Below are 20,315 nucleotides of genomic sequence, written 5' to 3' on the forward strand. Positions count from 1 at the left end.
CAGCTAACCTGGCCAGAGAGGTAGCTCAATAGGGGAGATGCACAGGGGACAGAGCCAGGGCCTGCCTGAGCCATTTTGGCGCCCCTGGGGCGCACGTGCTGCCCAGCTCAGACCGCGCTGCTGTTGCGCAGCCTGGGGCAGGCTGCACCTGGCCCTGCAAGGCCCCCCCAGCTGTGGGGGAAGGACACTGCTGGACAGCACCATGGGGATGGGGGCGGAGGGCGCTGCGGGAGCTGGGTGCGCTGCGCCTAATGGCAGCTATAAGAGACACGACACACCCCTTACAGCTGCCATCAGGCACCCCCCATCAGTTGGCACCCCTTAGTCTGGCCCTAGCCAGAGCAGCCCCACAATCAGGACCTAAGGTGGGGGCACTGTGTGAAAAGGGTGTTATGCCTTTGCGTGGGGGGTGCAGGGGAGAAGGGGTTGCTGTGGAGCCTCACCGCATGGTTTTTAAAGGGGCCACACTGTTTTGCTGTTCTATTTTTTTGCTTAACTCCCAGGACCTTCTTTTTGGGGGGGGGGGGGGGGAAGAGGCTATTTTTTTTTAAACCATCTGGCAACCCTAGTTCTAGCTTGCACCATGGCTAGGAGCTCAGATCCCCCCTAAACAGGGGCTGCTGCCACTCTGCACTGCTGCCTCTGTATCAGAGGCAGGAACAGAGCAACAGACAGCCAGACCATGAGTTTTTAACCAACTCCTGCCTGGCACCCACACTGCTGCCTTGGATACAGTGAGACTAGAGTGCAATAGCTACAGTACCTCCTGGGGACTATAGAATAGTCCACTAAGCGATAGGAATTCATGAGGTTAATCAACTATTCAATTAACCAATATTTAACATCCCTACCCCCACAGAAATTCCTGTGTAGGGGCTTGCCAACCACCAGCTTTGCACCCTATCAGCAGCCACTGGACACCTTTCCCCCAAATCCCCTCATCACTTACCACTGATGATCAGCCAGCCAGCAGCAGGACCCATGAGTACTGATAGGAAGGGAAAGGCAGAAAATATGGGACAACTGACCCTTTTTAAAAAAAAAACAGGGACACCAGCAGGAGGGCTTTATTATGGGACTGTTCCTTTAAAAACAGGATATATGGGCACCTTGTTTATCTAGGATATTGAACAGCAAGCTACAACAACCAAGTGGACCCTTCTTCCTCCTGCCCCCCGCGCCCCATGTTTAGTCTTATAAAACTATCAACCAAACCAACCAACACAGCAACAAAACACCCCCAAAACCCATACACTAAGATGCAATTGGCCCTAGAAAAGAGTGTCCACGTTCTGTCGTCAGGTATGTTTGAAATTCAGCTTGTTAATCAATGAAAACTTCTTGCAAGTTAGGAAGGCAGCATTCAAGCTACAATAAGGAATGCATGATGATTTGTATGTTTTGCTAAAGCTTATTTCATAGGACTTTGTACTTTATTTGGGGTATTATACTGAGTAAAAGTGTATGTTAGTTTTAAAAGCTATGAAGACATCTTAGCATGGGGGGGCGGGGAAGAGAGGGAGAGTAGCTTTTGTCTTATTGTGTAAGAAAGAGGTGCAAAAACAAGAAAGATTTACCACTGGGTTCAGCTATACATGATGGATATTACAGACTCCCGTTCTACAACTACAAATTTTCCTTTTAAGGCTGAAGTGAAGGGCTATATAATTTTTGACATTTCACTTTTCTTTAAAGTCCTTAAACTGACACGTCCTCTTAATAAAGCAGTGATATCACAATCCATTTAACATGAGAAGGTTTGATAAAAATAGACAATGAGAGACTCTTTAAAGCTAACACCTCCCGGAAAACATTTTATTGAAAAGAGGACAGCGGAGGCTACAATCAGAAGAATGGCTCGTCAGTTCTCTCTCCTTTGATTACTACATTAATTCCTCATTTAACACTATAGATGTGTTTCAGAAAATGATCATTTTAAGTGAAAACTTGTTATGCAGGGCCAATTTTCCCATTGAAAATAATGGAAAAGGTGGGGGTTGCGTTTCTAGTGGTGGTGGCTGTTGGGGGAGAAAGGGGACTGAGTTACAGCAGGGATGGGAGGTGTTTGGCTCTGGAGAAGTGAAGGGGAGGGGGATTGGGTTGGGAGTATGCCCCTGTGACAGGTCTGCTGGGACCCACACTGCAGCTGGCGGGGTCGCTGGGGAATGGCACAGTGAGCAGCGAACCCACTGCCGCTTTGCAGGGAGGCGGGGGAAGCCCCGCGCAGCCACTGGTGATGGGCCCTGGGGAAACCCAGCCCCCGGCCTGCAAGCGGGAGTGGAGGAGGGGGGCAAGGCATCCAGTGAGGGGGAGTCAGGGGGAACAGCGTGGCGAGCAGCAAACCCGCCTCCGCTTTGCAGGAAGGCAGGGTAAGCCCTGTGCAGCCACTGGAAATGGGCTGGCTGGGGAAATCGTGTTATTCCGGGGAAGGTTGTCAGGGGTAGCCCGTGAGCCTAGGCGAACTAGGCAGTTGCCTAGAGCACCCCTGCCCGGGGCGCCCGATAATGACGTCACAGCCATTGATGGCTGAGCAGTCGGGGGCAGTGATTACGCCACCCGCCTGGGGCGCCAGTTGCCACAGCCAGCCTTGGGCCGCTCCTGATGGTCATGTAATTCAAAAAATGTTCCCTCCCCAAAAATCGTGCTATCATGAAAATGTGTTAAGCAGGCACGTGTTAAATAAGGAATTACTGTACTTTAGCTAACAGAACACATGAGCAAACAACTTGACACCGATGCAGTGCTGAAGAATTGACAAATCACTGCACAGGGGACATACAGAGGATTATTGCTTAAAGTGAGAAATTCACTTTGCTCTGACTTGAAAATCTTCAATTGATGCATCATTTTAGCTATATTATTTTTATTTACAGGTATCCTATTAGGAATGCTACTTACAGTAGAATAGAATCCATTGTGAAGATCAGGGTAACAAGATGAGTCTATAGATGAATGTTTGTCTTGCTTAGGTTTTAGTTTTGTTAGCTATGACACAAGTTGCATTGTCGTCAGAGAAACGTCAATACTTTAAGTCAGGGCTACTCAACTTTGGAAGCCCTGGGGGCCACAATGATGCCAGCATGTACTGACGGCCGCAACTTAAATGTGGTTGCATATACATGCAAATATAGATGCAAATAGCTTCTTTCACACAGACGGGCAAGAATACAAAAATTAAGGCAAGACTACACAACATGCAGTCCCCATTTAAGTCAGTTCTGCTGATATTAATAAAATGCAATATTTACCCGATTTCCACCTATATGACAGCACTTTTAATGAGCAACGACAGTCCAGGAATTTAACTACTAAAACACACATCAACAGAAGACCATCACACGTTGACTACTTTGTTGCTTTGGCTTCACAACAGTCCAGAAATTTAACTACTAAAACACGTATCAATCCAAACTGCACTGTGGGCCACAAACAAACAGTGTTGAGTATCCCTGCTTTAAGCAGTTGCTAGTGGTTGGTTTTTTATTTTTTAATTTCCTTCAAGGAGTTAAGTTTTCATGGCGATCTAGTTAAAGTATTGTAAAAAGCATGCATGCGCCAATGCACCCACTCTCATGAAGTGGCAGACAAACCTATTATTTACAAGCAAAATGAATCACAGGTATAATACTGCTATAAGTGGCATTAAAACTGCAGCCAACTTTTAGGATGTATGGTATTTAAAAGAACCTAAACAAGTTGATCAATGTTATTAGCATTTTGGTTATGTGTGTATGTCACAAGAGTTACACACTATGTACAATCTCTTCACATTCTTAAAAGTAAAAAAAGGTAGTTATTTTCCTTTCTAGTGAAGATTCAAGAGCTGATACATTAGAATATAGAAAGACAAGAAACTATGAATGTTGATATTTTAAATGAATTGTATTAGATACACACAAGAAATCAGATTAAATAACCCTTGCTTTTGGGGCCCTTTCTTTATAGGGCCCCAGCAAGACAGCCTTTAAAAGTAGAAATGATTATTGCTCTCTAATTCTTTGGAAAAATACAATTTTAATGCAAAAAAATTTAGTGCAGTTGAGAGGAAGAAATATCTACTGAAGTTTCTCAATCAGAAAAGCTATAGACAATGCAATTTTAGTGTTACCAAATATTTTGGGCTGGTTTGTGCTACTTTTACTCACTTTTAGTACTTTATTTCTCAAATAATCCAGTGGAAATTGAGAGTACTTCAGAAATAAGGTATCATGAAGCTGAGTCGGGATGGGAATCTGGTCCTAAATGAGCAACTTTTCAGTTTTCAGATCCTTCGAGTATCTCTACTTATTCTTAAATGAGAAATTAAATTTGAAAGTAAGTGCTGTAAAGTAATGGACTTGTATTTCAAAAGGTGATATAACAGGGAATCATTTATCTATTTTAAACAATGATATACAAAAGACAATTGCATAGTTACAACTCAAGCACAAAGTCACTGTAAATAGTTACAAAGGCATTTATAAATGTGCTAAGTTTGCTGTTGCTGAAAAATCCTGGATAGGTATTAATGTAAACCCGGAGAAAAAACAGTCTGTGTTTGTTTAAAAACAGATTAATGGAAAGGAACAGCTTTTAAGGATCTTCATTTTAAAAATACTGTTATGCAGCAGGAACAGCTTACATTTCAAAGAATGCCATCTGAAATGCCCAATTTCCTCATATACAGCAGAAAAGGTTTGTTGATCGGTTTCAACTTTACATATAAAATGAGGCACTAGTTACACATAGTCTGGACTATGTTCACACTCATGTTTCAGTTCATCTTCCCACTTGTACTTGTGTAGCATACGTTGGCTCACAACTTCCTAGGAAAACAAGTCTTCAGAAGGTGGTGCATAAGAAAAGCCAACAAATGCATCATCTGCTTCAAGCACGCTGGCATTTACAATGTTATAATCAGAGGAAATGCAAACTGAATAAGGAACCATTTCTTCTGTAAAAGCGGCATCAAAATTCCTTATATCATCAGGGCCAGCCTAGGAATGAGACACACAAACCATCATTAGTTATATTCATATGGCATTTGTATTTTTAAATGCTTTTCTCTATTAAATATTTTTTCTTTTACTCAAATTCAAAGTTATCTAACATTATGAAATTCTCCCTTTCATAAGGACAACCGTGAAGTAAATCCCATTATTCTGCCCCAGAAAACAGGTACTGAAGACAAAACAGCTTTATAAAGAGAGGATGGAAAGAGATTAAAAAAAAAAAAAAATCAAGACTCAGAGGGGTATTCATGTTAGTCTGTATGTGCAAAAACAATGAGTTGTCCCATGGCACCTCGAAGACTAAGGGATTTATTTGGACATAAGCTTTTTCATCAGGCACGCACACACAAAGAGCTCAAGCATAGGACCTGTGTTAATGAGGCCAATTCAGTCAGGGTGGATGTGACTTCTTCCCCACAGCTGATGGGGAAGTGTGAATATCAAATACTGGTGAAATTGTCTTTGTAGTGAGAACCATTCTAAATCCTTAAATTCTTATTTGGTCCTAATTTGATCATGTTAGCCAAACTGCACAGTCTCTGTGCTAAAGAATAAATAGACACAAAATCAGACATCAAGAAAGGTAACATACAAAAAACAGTAGGAAAACACTTGACCCTTCCTGGACACTCAGTAAAGGGTTTAAATGTAGCCATCTTTTTTTGGGGGGGGGCGGGGGGGGGGGAGGAGGCAGAAGAGAAGACACAAACCTTCAAAACCAGACTACAAAAGAGAAACAGCAGGGCTGCAACTCATATGCAAATTTAACACCATCAAATTAGGACTGAATAAGGAGTTGTAATGAGAGAACCATTCTAAAGATACTTTACCTCTTAGTATTTACACCTCCCCATCAGCTACTGGTAGTAAGTCACATCAACCCTGACTGAACTGGCCTCAAACTCTGGTCCTATACAAGTACAGACAAGTAACCCCTCCTTTTGATATACTAGTACATCTATCTCTCTAAATCCATGTATCCATACACACACGCCTCTGAAATTTCCACTCCAATGCATCTGATGAAGTGGTTTTTACCCATGAAAGCTTATGCCCAAATAAATCTGTAGTCTTTAAATCTTCTCTACTGCTTCCTTCCCATGCATGCATTCTCCTTTAAAAAAAAAAAAAAAAAAAAAAAAAAAAAAAAAACACCGCTCCCCATCCTCCACTCATTTTCCTGGTTTTCTCCCCATTCTCTATTCCTGCACCCACTTCCCTTTAGAAACCTGTGTAATGTACTAGGGTTGTGGAGTGTGGTTTTTTTAATTTTTTTTTTATTAAACACTGAATTTGTGCTCACCTAACTATGTGTCAAATGGCAGCTGTCCTGGAATCAGCTTAGTAATGGAGAAACACGGATTCCACTAGTGGCAATTCTGCCAGTAGACTGCTACCTTACTACAATAAAGCAGCAACTGCAATATGACAATAATTAGACAAAACAGTACCTTTTGCACCTATTATTGAGGCCTCAAATTTAAAGAATGCAACACAGAGCAATGCTACCCTCACGGCCCAAGTACAAACAATTCATGAAGCCTACTGGGCAGAAGCCAAACAGTTGGAAATATACGGTAAAAGAAAGATCTCCCTTTCCCAGTAGCCAAGAGTGGAGAGTGGAAGATCAGCAAGGAGGAGGGTCTTAAATAGATATGTAAAGCAAGGAACAGGGTCAGAATACTGCACTGTGACATGACATGAAAGTCATGAAAGAACAACTTTATCATATTCTGAGGCAACACTAACACAAGCATAATGCAATGTCAGGATGGCATACTGTGGACTCATTCAATGACTTTCTAGCTCATCTAATTTCAATCCCACTGCTCTATGCAGTTCAGAAATGGTGACCAACACTGTCTGACAGATGTTGGTGTTGCCATTCTCTGCAACATTTAGATAAATATTCTCACCCCATAGTTTCTGCCCCAAGACATGAAGAGATTTGGGAGATTAATATAACTGGACTTATTGCACCTACCACATTAGGATTAAATGGTGGTGGAATCTTCTTTTGGAGAAGATCAGTCCAGTTGAGAGATTCAAAGAAAGGATGCCTCTGAATTTCAAGCTATAACAGAGCACAGATAAATGTTATTTCCATGATATACCTACAGCATTAGAATACAATGTTTCAGAGATCCTTCCAGCATGCTAAAGTGAAAGTGTTTCTTGGTTCTCCTCCCCCATACATTACCAAAAGAATGTGGACAAATTGGAGAGTAGAGGGCAATGAAAGAAGAGTGTGGGGGGGGGGGGGGGAGCGAGGGATTTGATAGCAGTTTTCAGCTACTTGAATGGGATTTCCAAAGAGGACGGAGGTAGGCTATTAGTGGTAGCAGGTGACAACGAGAAGCAATGGCCTCATGTTGCAGTGTGAGAGGTCTAGGTTGAATATTAGGAAAACCATACTTCAACTAGTGAAACACTGGAATAGGTTGTCTAGGGAGGAGACGGAAATCCATCCTTAGAGGTTTTTAAGGCCACGTTTGACAAAGCCCTGGCTGGAATGATTTAGTTGAGATTTGTCCTACTTTGAGCAGGGGGTTCATGACCTCCTGAGATCTCTTCCAACCCTAATCTTCTATGATTTGGTGAAGTAGAAAGGCAGAAATAAAAAAGGTCAGGCCCATTATTTGATTAGTTTTGTAATTTGTAGAAGGAGGTGTGTGACTAAAATTGGCTGGCCAATACATTTTATTTTCTGCTTAAATCAATGGCTAAGGAAAACCTGGTTTCCAGAAGGGTTTTCAAGTTGTATTTATGTTCATGTTCCTGCTCCTAGCTAACATAAATTGATAATATGAACACTATTTCAGATTAAACGCCTCCAGAAATTTCACAGTAGGTTTTCTGTTTATGTCTGTAGTAGAACAGTTATGTTCTTACAAGCATGAACTGCCTTTCATTAACTGCAACAAAAAAAAAAATCTAACTGTACTGGAACAATCAAAGGGTACGTCTAGACTACAGGCTTTTGTCAACAGAAGCTTTGTCGACAGATACTGTTGACAAAGCTGCCGAGTTCTGTCGATGTCCACAGAACTCGGTGGTAGTGTACACGCAGGTATAGTTGTGTCAACAAAAGTCCTTTTGTCGACAAAACCCTGTAGTCTAGACACACCCTAACACAGTGGTCCCCAACGCAGTGCCCGCGGGCGCCATGGTGCCCGCTGGGCCATATCTGTGTGCCTGCTGACTGATCAGGGCCGGCCCCACCCCCGGGTGTTAGCCCCGGGCGTGCAGCACATGGGCAGCCCTGCCCCTCGGTGCGCGGTGCATGGGCTGTGCCGGCCCTGGGAGACCAGCGTATGGGATTCCCCACCCCTGGGCACACGGCACAGGAGCAGCGCCGGCCCCGGGCATGCAGCGCATGGGCTGTTCCGGCCCTGGGCATGCGGCGTGTGGGCGACCCTGCCCCTGGACACACAGCACAGGAGCGGTGTCAGCCCCAGGCGCATGGTGTACTGGTGGCTCTGCCCTTGGGCATGAGGCACAGGAGTGGCGCTGGCCCCGGGAGTGCGTGGCGCCAGCACCGGGCATGTGGTGCATGTGCAGTCCCGCCCCTGGGTGCCTGGGGCGTGAAAGGCCCCGCCCCCGGGCGCCCAGCAGCCCCAAAAGGTTGCTTTTTGTTGTGCATAGTAAGACTATGCCTATAGACATCAATAGGGGGTAAAGCTGCAAGATCATTTGCTATCCCGCCTGCACAATTATATGACAACTTCTCTATGCATCTTTACGCAAGGGAACAGTATCAAATATTTTGACAGAAGTTTGCTAAATCATAACCATGATTTGTAAAGCCATTCTAAAAGCATGAAAAAAAAATAATTGTTTGTGCCTTTTTCCTCTGTTGAAGCTGAATTTTCCAGAATTTAGTTATTTTTGTGCTAACTTCCCTGTACAAGTACTAGCATCATCAATTATATGACCACAGCCCAGGAAGTATGTTAGGAAATAGATTTCCTTTGCTGGCAGGTACTGCAGCAGTGAACCTCAAATCATTGTAAGACAATCAAGATATTTTGTTTTAAAGTTGATATTTAGCATTCAAAGGACTTTCTGTACCCATTTCTTACAAATAATTTTGTCAAACTGAATTGTGGGCTTAAATGTTCCTTTAATAAGTTAGTTCCTGATTTAGTTACTGACAGGAAATTACATACAAAGTCTTCTCTTGCTCCAAGTCTGTTTTGCCTGTCTTTCTCCAAGAGTTCTTCCAGAATAGACCAGGCTGTAAGACTGACTCCTGGGCGCACATAAAGAGGTTTGTGAAGAATATTTTCATACATCTCAGCAACATCACGGCAGTAAAATGGAGGCTGAACAAAAATAAAATGTGGCTTTGAAACAGTACTGTTCAATAAAAATATTGAGATGCAAGAGCAAACTGTGCCAACAGAAATGCCAATGACCAATACTGAAAACTGATCTGATAGAAAAGATAGACATTTAATTGTTTAACTGGAATTTCCACTCCAAACATACTTCTTCATGAATGAATCAACTTGTTTACTCTTGCACAATGCAGGCAAGAACACGAGGACTGCATTCCTCTTTTAGCTCTTTCCTGCATCTCCTGTTTTCTGCCCACATGCTCTCACATTCACTAGTAGCTGAAGAAGCTAGACATATTTAAAAATCCTATTGAATGTGAGCAAAAGAGCATGAGTGGGTGAACAATGTTCTTCATGTCTTCTCAGGTGAAAGTAAGGAAACTTGTGGGCATGCAAGGAAGGAATGTAGAGTTTGTAAAACACAATGCTTCTGCTTTTAGCAAGTTACAAAAAAAATAAACCCTAGCTGAAGTGTGGAAAGATTTGGTTTTTTTACTGCTGTATTAAGTAGTAATCTGGGGGAGATTGGAAACGTTAGGGTTAAAATGCTTTGTGAAAGTCTATAGTACAACTTTTGTCTGGTAGTACATTACTTTTATTGGGCAGCACCATGCTGATTCAATAGACTGCTGCATTTTTTCCTGTATACAGTCTTCTTGTCTCCACTGGTTAAGAGTTATTCATGTCTCAGAAGTTTAGACATCAAAAAGAAAAACAAACTTCAGGAGACAAACCCAAATGGTAAGTTCAAAAGTTACTTAAGTTATTCAACCGTTTAAAGTGTGCTTTAACTGTTTTGAAAAGTTACATATTATTAACTACTTGAACACTATGAAGCGTTTTAAAGGAAAAAGAATGCTTACCAAACCATAAAGCATTTCATACAGAACCGCACCAAGGCACCACCAGTCTACTGTGTTGTCATAAGGCTGTTTTCTGATCACTTCTGGGGCAAGGTACTAAAGAAAAAAATACATTAGGCTGCTTATATTAAAATCAAGCCTTTATTCAAGCAAGTATTTTATAATACATCTTTAGGAAAGTTACTATATAAATGACAAGAGAAATCTTTAGTCCGTTAAACTCAGGGAATCTCTCCAATATCCAGCTGATTATTTAAATGGATGGCTGTTTTCCAGCTCAAGTTATCCTTTATACCCACTGACAATTTGCCAAATTACTCTGACATCTCTAAGTGACAATACTTTCAAGTTTCAAGGAAAGATCACTGCACAGTAGCTTCAAAGACAACTAACCAGCAGCTCTGATCTGCAAAGCAGCAGCTTCCCATTGCCAATGGCATTTCTCTCTCTCTCGCTCAAAGAGAAATTGTTCACTAACCAATCCTGTTGCCCCCTTAGGCTTGACTAGTGAATGAGGAATTTAAAAAGAGAGAAGTAAGTGGAAGCAGCTCATTCTGCTTCAAACCAAAAAAAATGTCTCTTACTCTTCCATACTGTAACTGCATAATCACATGATTTATATTTTAAGCTTCAATGTGGCTTTAGACAAATCAGTTGTACAATTATTCCGATTTTTTGGTCACAAATTATTCGGGGACACAGATCTGAAGAACCCATCCCATACCACGGCTTATGCCATTCTTTTATATCAGTTAATGGATGCCAACATGACACCAATAGGTTTCTAGGTGCCTCTCAAAAAAGTTTATTCAGAATGTAGGCACTTATGGTTCATAGCACCATAATTTGAAGAGATACATTTGGTACACTGTTATGGCTGGATCATTATTGTTGTGACAGTCAGAACCTACAATGATTTAGTTCCTTCAGTCCTTGTCTCTCCTCCATCTTCAGCAGAGATCACCGACTCCTTTAAAGTCAGTCAGGTTGTTGTGATGTGGACAAATATAGGGACCAGAGAGAGATCATATGGATGCAGGTACCATTGTAATGAAGGAAGTTTAAATATTAAGCTAAATAATTAAATTTTTCAGGGGTGACAAGGGGCCACATGCCCCCCAAATGCCGTGAGTGGAAGGGGCTGGCCAGCAGCCAATGGGGGAACTTGTGGGGGAGCTGGTGCCTGCAGCAGGAGTCCGGCCCCCCCACACTCACCAGCAGCGGGGACGGAGGGAGGAGGAGAAGTAGAGCAAGTTGAGCCTCCTAATTTGCTCTCCCGGCCATCCTGCTCTGGGAGATATGATGGGATCGCCCTGCACACTCTAGTGAGAAGCAGAGCAACGCAACAGTCGGGGAAACAAAACAGGGGCATCTTGCTCTGCTTTCCCCCCCGAACACTCAAACTTAGTAAAAGGTTTTATGATGTGTTAAAAAATTTGTTCTTAGCACAAGATGAAGTTTTTTCTTTGTAATTCAGGTATCACATTGCCACAGAAATTCCCTATATTTTGGTATAAAATTTTCGAACAAAGTCCTGCAGACACACAATTTCCCTTCAGGTTTGTTTACTATATGAGTTTATGGAATCCTAGATTAACTCACATAAAATTGCAGCCACAAGTATTTGAACTGAGGCACTTCACCAATTCTACAATCCTTGTCAACTACAAAAAGTAACCTAATTGGTGCAAGATTCTCTCTCTAAACAACAACTTCAAAAACTCGCAATACAGGCAGTCCCCGGGTTACGTACAAGATAGGGACTGTAGGTTTGTTCTTAAGTTGAATTTGTATGTAAGTCGGAACTGGCTTCCAGATTCAGCCGCTGCTGAAACTGACCAGCGGCTGACTACAGGAAGCCCGAGGCAGAGTTGCTCTGCCCATGGCTGCCTGGAATCAGCTGCTGATCAGTTTCAACAGCAGCTGAATCTGGACGCCTAGGACAGAGCAGCTGGGGCGCTGCCGGGTAGGTCCCCGCAGGGGTGGCGCTGCGGGGACCAACTGGGCAGCACCCCAGCTGCTCTGCCCCAGGTGTCCCCAAGTCAGCCGCTGCTGAAACTGATCAGCGGCTGATTCCAGGAAGCCTGGGGCAGAGCAACTCTGCCTCGGGCTTCCTTTAGTCAGCTGCTGATCAGTTTAAGCAGCAGCTGACTTGGGGACACCTGGGGAAGAGCAGCTGGGGTGTTGCGGGGTTGGTCCAGTAGCGCCGAGGAGCGGCGCTGCAGGACCAACCCAGCAGCCCCAGCTGCTCTACTCCAGGTGAGAAAAGCCTGGTCTGCTGGGGGGCGCACTAGCTGCGCCCCCCAGCAGACCAAGGAAACCTGGACGGCAGGACCACGGAGATGCGCCGCGGTCCCGCCCGCATCCTCCCCAGCTTTGCTCCATGTCTCCCTGGTCTGCTGGGGGGTCTTCAGGAAGACGAGGAGCAAAGCTGCGGAGGGGCTCGGGCAGCGGGGCAGCCCAGGCACTTCTGGGCTGTCCTGCTGCTGGCTTCCGCCGAGGCTCTGCAAAGCCGCGGAGGGGCTCGGGCAGCCGGGCAGCCCAGGCGCGCCTGGGCTGCCCCGCTGCCCGAGCCCCTCAGACCAGGAAGACGCGGAGCAGCTTTTCTCACCCCGGAGTACACGGGCGGCGGGACCGCGAGGTCCCGCAGTCCGTGTCCTCCAGGGCAAGAAAAGCCCCGTTTGTAACTGCGGATCCGACATAAGTCGGATCCGCGTAAGTTGGGGACTGCCTGTACTTCCTCCTCCCCCAAATAAATGAAACCTTCTCTCCCAGTTTGTGGTAGCAATTTGCTTGTGCTGACTAAAATTCAAGAAAGTTAACTTACTTCTGGTGTCCCACAAAAGGTTGCAGTGGTGTCTGAGGTAGCAATCCCTTCTTTACAGAGTCCAAAATCTGTTAAGACAACATGTCCCTGGAGGCAGAAAAAACAAATCTTACTGAAAATGAAATAAATTTAAGATTGATTATAATATTTTGAATTTACACAAAGATAAGTGCTCATGTAAACAAAGTTCTGGATATTAGATAGGATATGCTTACCAGTGAGTCTAAGAGAATGTTTTCTGGTTTCAAATCCCTATTAAAAACAATTTTTTATATTAATCCTCCCATAAATGTAATGAAAATGAAGACTTACAGTTTTATAGTACAGGTTGGACCTCCTGGTCCAGCACCCTCGGGACCTAGAGTGTCCCGAACCAGGGAGTTTGCCGAAGCAGGGGAGGTAAATGCTCTCCTGCTGGATGACCCACACCCTGGGGCTCCCACCTTGCAGCCGCCAGAGTTCCCCTGACAGGCTGCTCGGCCACTGTCAGCCCCACTGCCACTGGAGGTTCCCTGGGGCTCTCTGGCCAACACTCCCCTGCCATTGCCTGGCCATCCTTTCAACGGGGATTCCCCAGCCCCACCTGGCCCTGCTGATGCGTGATTGGGGGATGGGGTTTCCCATGCCAGGGTGCCCGGCCATCGCTGCCCACTGCCACCAAGTGTTTCCTGAGGTTTCCTGACTGGGGCCATCAGCCCCCATGCTGGGGCCAGTCCTGCTCCTGCTGGTGGTTCCCTGACCCAAGGCTCTGCAGCTGCCACCAGGCCTGGCTAATACCAGGGATTCCCTGGCCAGGAGTCTCCATTGTCTGCCTGGCCCCACTGATGCCAGGTTCCTCAGCTGGGACCAGGACTTCCTAGCCACTGCCTGGCTCAGAAGCTGCTGACCCAGCCAGCGCCCCCCAGCCCTACGTTCTCCTGGCTGGCTCCAGCTCCTGGCCTCTGGGGCTCTTCATTCCAGCAACATCTGTGGCCCTACTGGGCCATGGATGTTACTGGACCAGAGTCCTGGATTTGGGGGATTCAACCTGTAATAAATAAATAGTCACTTATTTTTACTCAAACTTTAAAAAAAAATGTGTCTATTAAAAAAAGAGCAGGCTTAAAATCTACATGTGTAAATAGGCTGAATAAAAACCATGAATGCAGTTTTTCTAGATTTGCTACATTTATCTTTATGCAGAATAAAAGTAAGTTTTAGGGAACAGTTACCTGTACACAATATTTATGGAGTGCAAGTAGCCCAATGCACTGGCTATTTCAGCAGCATAAAATCTGGCTCTGTGTTCTGGAAAGGAGCGTTCTCTTTGTAAGTGAAAGAACAGCTGCAAATATACAAGAGATGGAAATAAGACAAACTGGCATAAAGTATCAAAGTTACAAGGCTTCATTCTTTACAGGAACATGCAAGTCATTTTCAGTTAGCTATCAAAATTGTTAAACAATTATTTTCCTTTTACAGAACCATTTATGCCCTCCCATCCTGTTCTCACTTGTGTTATACCAGTAGCACTTGGTATACAAAGAGTTAATATATATGAGTACAGGATATTTTCCAGAAAGTCAAGTCCAGCTAATATAAATGATTATACTGATGACAAAGGCTGGCTGGGAAGTATCCTGTAGGCTGATCTCTAGCCTCTTATTTTGGAAGATAATAGCATTATACTAAATTGACAATTTGAGCACGCTTCAGTACAAGTAACTGAAATACTCTCAATGGTCAAATTAGTATTTATTGCGTATTATTATTTTATTACAAGTACTTGCATAACAGTGATATGATATTACATTACACTCTATTCAGGGACGAGTTGTATATTATGAGGCTATATTTGTCAATGCTATAAGTTACTTGGTACAGGTGGATATCCTGGATGCACAAGCTTCTATTAATGTCTGCACAAGTGCAGGAGTCTATCACATATTGTAGGGATGGAGACTACATTGCCATGCACAAACTAAAAATGTTTAGAAAGAAAATATTTCTGTAGTCAAATACTGTACTCTGTTTGAAATGAATAAGCAGTAAGCAAAATTCTAAGCATTCCAACTTCATTGCAAGGAAAAAAGTTTTGTATTTTATTTATTTCTATTAGTTTTGGTGGCAGATTTGCATACGTCTTATTGAAATTAAGTTGCCGAACAGAGTTCAGAATACAGCACTGTGGTAGGTTAAGGTGGGGGAACAGGAGACCACGGAGGCCACAACTTTATTTAAAATATCTGGGAGCACCCAGCAACAAGTTGTATAGTGCAGGCTGTCTTCCTTTCTCTTGACCATTTCCAAATAATCCTCACCCACATGCAGCTGGGACGCTGCCATACTCCCCTTGCATAAGAACAAAGGGGGCTATAGAAGGAGAGAGGGGTCAACTCACTTCTGTAGAAGACATGGGAGTCCCAAGGTCCTTTTATTCAGCTCCATTAAGGGAGGATTTCCTTTAAATCCTCTTCCAAACCATTTTATCTGAAAATTACATCCCTTCCACACTGAGTAGCTGCACAGGGCAGACACCTGCCACAAGTTTTACATATTAAGTTATGACATTATCACCTAACTCCCCAACTCATCACACCTGGTCCTAAGACTGGGGAGAAATGTGAAAAAATGCATCCTACCTTGGTTACTCTGGTGTAGAGGGAAAAACTCCCCCAAAATAAAGGGAGTCATTTCCATTGCAAGCCAAAGAGGAACCCAGTTCTTTTGCCAAGTTCATGAGTGGTGGGTGCTACCAGCCCAGTCCTGGTTAAAAATGGCCTCTCAGAGGATGCATAGGGTATAAATCCATCCCCTGCTGTTCCAGTCATGCAGGAAGCGCAGTGCAGTGACCTTCTCCTGATCTGGGCCCAACTGCTTCCTGCCCTTCTTGTCAGCTTTTGCCCTTCAAAATGTCACAATACTGACTTGGAATCCTGCCACAAGTCCAACGATAGCACGAACGATAGAGCTCGTTACCAGGACTGCTCGGTCTAGGGAATGCCTGCTAGGAATGTGAACCCAGCCAACCACATTTGCAGAGGCCTCAGATGAAATTGGGCATGTCTGAGCATGTACATGCCCACAGCCATGCGACCCTACAGTCATAAATACATGTTGGCCAAAGTGACCAGGTGGGTTTTATGTGGGAAATTAAGTCTGCCATGGCCTGAAAATGTGCTTCAGGAATGAAAGCCCTGGCCTGTGACATGGGCTGAGCTGGGTGCCGAGAGCATATTAAAGAATGTATCTGTTGGCGTCTCCATCACCTCTGCTTTGAAGCCCAAGTTCAAATCCACCCTACAGAGCAGCTCCCAATACTCCTTGAAATCGTTCAGTGGGCTAGCTCTGGAGAGACCCATCGCCACTTCACCTGGAGAAGGAGAAGAAGGATGATTGCCCCACTGAAAGAGGGGCAGCCTTGGGGTGGGTACTGGTCCTCACCCACAACTGGCACTAAAACATCAAGTATTAAAATATCCTGCACTAAACCTGGTGCTGCAGGTGCGGACTTCCTCCAGCCCTTGGTTGCCAAATTGGACAGGGTGGAGTGGGACAACAATGTAACAGGAACCCCCCAGTCATTCCAGTAAGGCCATAGGGCTGGCCACTGGATCTACTGCAGGCTGGCACTGATGCTGTAGATTTGCCTGAGGAGCCCAGTCCCACTACTGTCTGGGAGAGGGGCTGAATGGTCCTCTGATCTAGAGAAGTCATTGTCCTCTGGTGACCAAAACAGGGCCCTTGAGGCTTGGGTCTGGCAGCTGTCACCACCAGTGACTGGTGTCAGGAGTGTTCTGACTGATGCCAGAAGTAGGGAGAGCAGTGCTGTGTTGGGGAGTGGCTTTGAGGTCTCCGTGCTGGCAATCGATAATGTGACAAGGACTGGTGCTGGGGAGATAGCTCATCCAGGTGTAGACTTTGGCATGGAAACATGGATAGGGAGTGCAGTACTGATGACTGGTAACAGCAGGCCAGAGACCTTGCCCAGCATGGAGACCAAGAATATGACAACCTAGGGCTCGGTCCTGGATCCACAGACTTGTGGTGCTCGCTCATTTTGTGAGAGGCCTTGCTGGCAGGCTTGCTCTCATGGGGAGCCTTAGCCAGTTTCATTGCCAAATGTGGCATCGGCCTTGGCAAGAACTCTCCTAGTTCTGCATGCACCAAAAGCTGAGCAGGTGTTAACTGCCCTGCTGACTTGGACCTCGTCCTGCTCTTCAGAGTCAGTAGCAGATCTTTTCTGGGGAAGGAATTCCCCTGAGCAGAGCCCCTGTGCAGATCCAAAGTAGGCGTAATGCCTGAAAAGGATTCTTTGACCAGAGAGGCCAGGCTTGCTTGGTGTAGTCTTCTTTGGCACCAGTGATGGGATCAGTGCCAGAAGGAACTCAGTGCTGGGGGTGCACTATGCACTGAAGCTGAAATGCTGGGTGCTGTTTCTGGCCATGCTGGCTCCAAAGCTAGGTGCAGGGCAGCCTGTATCGGGAGGGCCCTGTGGCATGTGTCGCATTTTCTATGGGTCTGCAAACTAAAGTTCTTACAGATGTGACAACACTCCTTCAAGCAGGATTCCCCAAGGCACTACAGACAACTACTGTGTGAGTCATTAACATTCAAAGACCTCTTACATGTGGAGCAAGGCTTAAAACTGGGAAAGGGGAGCACTCCCTGCCTGGACCAAAAAGTCTTCACTGGGACCTTGACTGAACACTTAAATAGAACTATTTACAACTAGAAACACAAAGCTGGAGACAAGAAAAGGAACCGATGGCCACTTGTGAATCCAGAGACAGAGGCATTCTGATTGAGCACCCTGGGTGCTAAGAAGGAACTCAAGATGGCGTAGGGCTGGTGGCACCTGATATACTGGAGCATGAACACAGTGCTCCAGAGGGCACCACAGCCAGCTCTAAACATACAGCTAGGGCAAAAATCTCCAGTGATGGTGCTTGTGGGCGAGTTCACACCTACAATGGAATCAACATGAGCAAGCACTGGAAAAAGATTTGACAAGGTCAGGAAACTATTTCGTTTTGCTTTGTTTAAATTAAGATGGCCCAAAGCCCCCCAGAATTGTCAAGCAAAAAACCCCCAAAAAAACCAAACACACAACCTTAGGCTTTTTGGCCATATCTGGCTCCCGTCAACAGCCACCATCTTGGGCGCCATTTTGAATCACTGCCTTGAGCGACTTCGCAAGCCGCACTTTTGGGGGAGAAGAACTGCATGTTACTTACGAGCCACGGGTTGGCCACCCCGGTCTATACTGTAAGATGCATGAGTAGCTTATTTTTTTCCCCCCTGTCAAATGTACATTAGTTTGCCTCTGTCAACATGAAATTCAATTTGCCATTGTACTTGCTCATTCACTGAGCTTCTCTGGGTGTGTCTGATCATGATTATAATAATGATCAGGATCATAAATAATCATCTAATCAGCAAGTTTTTCAACCTCACTTCCCACCACCCTCCAAATTATTATGTTGATCTATTCAGATCTAGAACAGAAACTTAGAGACACTCCACTACAAACGTTCTGACACAATACGAATGGTTGATTTTCACATGACTGCTCCTAATCCTCTGGACAGATGCTATGCCATTATCATTTTTCCAGGTGTTTTGTAATTTCATTTGTAAATAGTAATTTCAACCAATTTCAAGGTAAAGACTTAAAGCTTACTGGTCCATATTTCCCCATATTAATTTAGAGCCTTTTAAAAATAGAATACTTGCTACCCTGCAATCCATTGGAGCAGTGGTAGTTAAGGAGATTGTGTATTTTAATTAGCAGCTCAACCTGTTCTTACTTGAGCTTCTCCAGAACGCTTGGATGTGTGTTAACTGGGCCTAGTGACTTACTGTTTGTTTGTTAAATCAATTTACTCCAGCATCTCTTATTACAAATAAGAGAACATCCATCTCTTTTCTAAGTTCTTCCTCAACTTACTTGCAGTCTCATCAGCTTCAATACTGGTACTCAGATAAAAAGGCTATTTTAGCAAGAAGTAACTATGGCATTTTAGGCTATGGTGTACAACCAGAAGCACAGTGATAGAAATGTAGCCGTGTTAGTCCTGTTTTTTTGTTTCAGCTACACCAGACTATGTAGTCTTTAAAGTGCTAACAAGATGGTTTATTAGGTGATGAGCTTTCGTGGGCCAGAGCCACTTCCTCAGATCAAATAGTGGAAGAAAATTGTCACAACCATATATACCAAAGGATACAATTTAAAAAAATGAACACATATGAAAAGGACAAATCAAATTTCAGAACATAAGGGCTATGGGGGGGGGGGGGGGGAGGAAGGTAAATGTCTGCGAGCTAATGATATTAGAGGTGATAATTGGGGAAGCTATCTTTGTAATGGATAAGAATTAATGTCTTTGTTTAAACTTAGGTGTAAAGTGTCGAATTTTAAGCATGAATGACAGTTCAGAGGATTCTCTTTCAAGCGTGGTCTGAAAGGTCTTTGAAGCAGGATGCAGGTAATCAAGTTGTTGAGACAATGTCCTTTCTCGTTGAAATGGCAAGAAACTGTTTTTTCTTTGTGATCCTGTAGTTTCTTGCCATTTCAATGAGAAAGGACATTGTCTCAACGACTTGATTACTTGCATCCTGCTTCAAAGACCTTTTCAGACCATACTTGAAAGAGAATCCTCTGAACTGTCAATCATGCTTAAATTCGACACTTAACGCCTAAGTTTAAACAAAGACATTAATTATCTTACCCAAAGATAGCTTCCCCAATTATCACCTCTAATATCATTAGCTCACAGACATTTACGCCCCCCCTCCCCAATCCGCCTTCTGTTCTGAAATTTGATTTGTCCTTTTCATGTGTGTTTGTATCCTTTGGTATATATGGTTGTGACAATTTTCTTCCACTATTGATCTGAGGAAGTGGGCCACGGCCATGAAAGCTCATCACCTAATAAACCATCTTGTTAGTCTTTAAAGTGCTACATAGTCCTGTTTTTTTGTTTCAGCCAGAAGCACAGTAATCGTAAAGAAAGAAATTAAATTATCTAAGTCTGATCCTCCTCTTACACCCCTACCACCCTCCCAAAAAAAAACCCAGACACCCTCTTTCTCCTGTTTGTAGATCCTGGCATCTAGGCTCTTGTTTTTGTCACAGAAAAGGAAGAAATACCTTTAAGTGCTGAAGGAAACATCAGTATTCAGTGAATTCATATTGGAGGTATATTTTATTTACAGCCATGTCCAATACAATGGGTATATAAGGCCAGTGAAATATGTGCATTAAAATGGTGTATTCAGGTTTATATTGAGTTTAATAAAAATCAGTTTGATA

At 44.1% G+C, this 20,315-nt stretch overlaps 1 protein-coding gene across 21 annotated transcripts in view; it reads right to left on the reverse strand.

Moving 5' to 3' along the window:
* Positions 1-4,319: 4,319 nt before the first annotated feature.
* The window catches only part of SGK3 (serum/glucocorticoid regulated kinase family member 3), an 85,721-nt gene continuing 69,725 nt past the window's right edge, over positions 4,320-20,315 (reverse strand). For 19 of the 21 annotated variants that reach the window (XM_075920604.1, XM_075920589.1, XM_075920599.1 and 16 more), the window contains 7 exons: positions 14,233-14,345; positions 13,237-13,273; positions 13,022-13,108; positions 10,195-10,290; positions 9,161-9,316; positions 6,976-7,065; positions 4,320-4,976 (listed from right to left, as the gene is read on the reverse strand). In XM_075920604.1, coding sequence (XP_075776719.1) covers positions 4,806-4,976; positions 6,976-7,065; positions 9,161-9,316; positions 10,195-10,290; positions 13,022-13,108; positions 13,237-13,273; positions 14,233-14,345 — 750 coding nt within the window. In that variant the 3' untranslated portion in view covers positions 4,320-4,805. Of the gene's footprint in view, positions 4,977-6,975; positions 7,066-9,146; positions 9,317-10,194; positions 10,291-13,021; positions 13,109-13,236; positions 13,274-14,232; positions 14,346-20,315 lie in introns of all 21 variants that reach the window. The other 2 variants (XM_075920602.1, XM_075920603.1) reach the window with 2 other exon arrangements.

The sequence above is a fragment of the Pelodiscus sinensis genome, chromosome 2 (genome assembly GCF_049634645.1).
Source record: "Pelodiscus sinensis isolate JC-2024 chromosome 2, ASM4963464v1, whole genome shotgun sequence".
In the NCBI taxonomy this organism is placed as follows: Eukaryota; Metazoa; Chordata; order Testudines; family Trionychidae; genus Pelodiscus; species Pelodiscus sinensis.